Source organism: Tenrec ecaudatus, chromosome 2, assembly GCF_050624435.1.
Source record: "Tenrec ecaudatus isolate mTenEca1 chromosome 2, mTenEca1.hap1, whole genome shotgun sequence".
Classification (NCBI taxonomy): domain Eukaryota; kingdom Metazoa; phylum Chordata; class Mammalia; order Afrosoricida; family Tenrecidae; genus Tenrec; species Tenrec ecaudatus.
The window spans coordinates 198,358,690-198,360,761 of NC_134531.1; the positions used below are offsets into that span (position 1 = coordinate 198,358,690).

The window sequence follows — 2,072 nt, forward strand, 5'->3', positions numbered from 1 at the left end:
GTGCACACCTGCACAGATCTTCCCAACAAACTGTGCTCTTGTGCTCCTGATGCACAGTTTCTGAACTCAATCAAGAAAGGGAGAGTTGAATAAAATTGAAGTGTGTTAGTTAGGGTATGGGTGCTTGTAGATATGATTCCTAAAATGTATTTGAAGAGATTTCAATGGACTTGCAAATTTTCAAAGCATTTTAATTATATTGTTAGTAATATTAATGATAGTGATAGAAAATTCGCACCAGCAAAAAAAAAAAAAGAAAGAAAGAAAATTAGCACCAGCTACTGGTTCTCCTACTGAGTGCCTAAGATTAGCTAATGCATGCAAAAGTGGAGCAAGTGGGCACTTCAGTGAACTGCTGAATGTAAGACATAGTGTGTTCAAGATTTAGTTCATTTACTTAGTCTTTCTAACCAATCCATAAGTTGAGTCTTACATCATTCTCAATTTTAGGAGAAATGACTATAAATAAAAGTTTAAATGCTTGTTTCCGAGGGTAGCCCATAAGGACCCACTCTCCCAGGTCTATCTGATACCCGAGTTTACTTTTAAGCACAATGTAGTGTGACCCCTTCTGAACCTGTCATGGGACTCTATAATTTCAAATCCAATATCAGAAAAACCGCAAAGAGCACATTTTATACTGGGAAAATGCTAGGGAAATAAGATACATGTGAAGTATTAAAAAGAATGACTCCTTTTCCTCCCCAGGTGACCACTGTGAGCTGGACCATGCATTCAGGGAATCAAACATCAAGCACTGGTTTCATCCTGGTGGGGATTTTTGGATCCACCAAATTTTCAGTCTTCCTCTACAGCCTGTCCTTCATCTTTTTCTTGATGGCCCTGACTGGGAATGCTATTCTCATAATCCTGATCCATACAGAACCTCGACTTCACACCCCTATGTACTTTTTCATCAGCCAGCTCTCTTTCATGGATCTCATGTACATATGTGTGACTCTCCCCAAGATGCTTGTGGACCAGGTCACAGGAGACAATACTATCTCCCACCTAGGTTGTGGAATCCAGATGTTCTGCTACCTGACTCTGGCTGGAACAGAGTTTTTTCTTTTAGCTGCCATGGCCTATGATCGATATGCTGCCATTTGCAGACCTCTCCATTACCCGCTGCTCATGAACAGGAGAATCTGCCAATTGCTTGTAGCAGGATGCTGGTTCCTGGGAACGATGGATGGCCTATTGCTGACCCCAATTACCATGAGTTTCCCCTTTTGTCACTCTAGGAAAATCACGAACTTCTTCTGTGAAGCCCCTGCCCTGCTGAAACTTTCTTGTTCTGATATTTCCCTATACAAGACACTCATGTACGTGTGCTGTGTCCTCATGCTCCTCATCCCTGTCTCCATCATCTCTGCCTCATATGCCCTCATCCTGCACCTCATCCATAGGATGAATTCAGCTGAGGGCCGCAGGAAAGCCCTGGCCACCTGCTCCTCTCACATGGTGGTGGTGCTGCTCTTTTTTGGTGCTTCCATCTATACCTACATGCTTCCAGGTTCCTACCACACCGCTGAGCAGGACATACTGCTGTCTGCCTTTTATACCATCATCACTCCTGTGCTGAACCCTCTCATTTACAGCCTCCGGAACAAGGATGTCACTGGGGCCCTGAGGAAACTGATGCCATCAGGGTTGAACCTCAGAAAAGCTTCAGATGTGAAAACCTAGGAATGACAATCTATCTCCCTGGTCCCGTTCCTTCTTTCCCTTTCCCTACCTCTCATCCCATTCAATTATCTCATTCAGTGTCCCTATGTGAAATCCTACCAGATCTCCCCTCCAAGTTGTGCATTCATTATATCTCCTCCACACTGTGGCTCATCCAGATTTTTCTCTATTATTTCTTCCTTAGTCTCATTTTATCTCGAATGCAATAGAAATATCGGAGAGGGAGTTCTGTTTTAACTCCAAGCTCAAATTCATTGGCCATTTGAATATGAGATTTGGTGAGTCAAAGCTTTTAGCCTAAAAATGGATCATTGGGAAGATTCCACATCCTAGGCAGAATCCAGGAGGGAAATTGGATGTTGTCTCAAATGCTCTAAATCATA

The 2,072-nt window shown here is 43.0% G+C and overlaps 1 protein-coding gene across 1 annotated transcript; it reads left to right on the forward strand.

Moving 5' to 3' along the window:
* Positions 1 to 729: 729 nt before the first annotated feature.
* LOC142441191 (olfactory receptor 2T3-like) lies at positions 730 to 1,689 on the forward strand. The gene has a single exon (XM_075543244.1). The coding sequence runs from the start codon at positions 730 to 732 to the stop codon at positions 1,687 to 1,689; it is 960 nt and encodes a 319-aa protein (XP_075399359.1).
* The last annotated feature ends 383 nt before the right edge of the window (positions 1,690 to 2,072 follow it).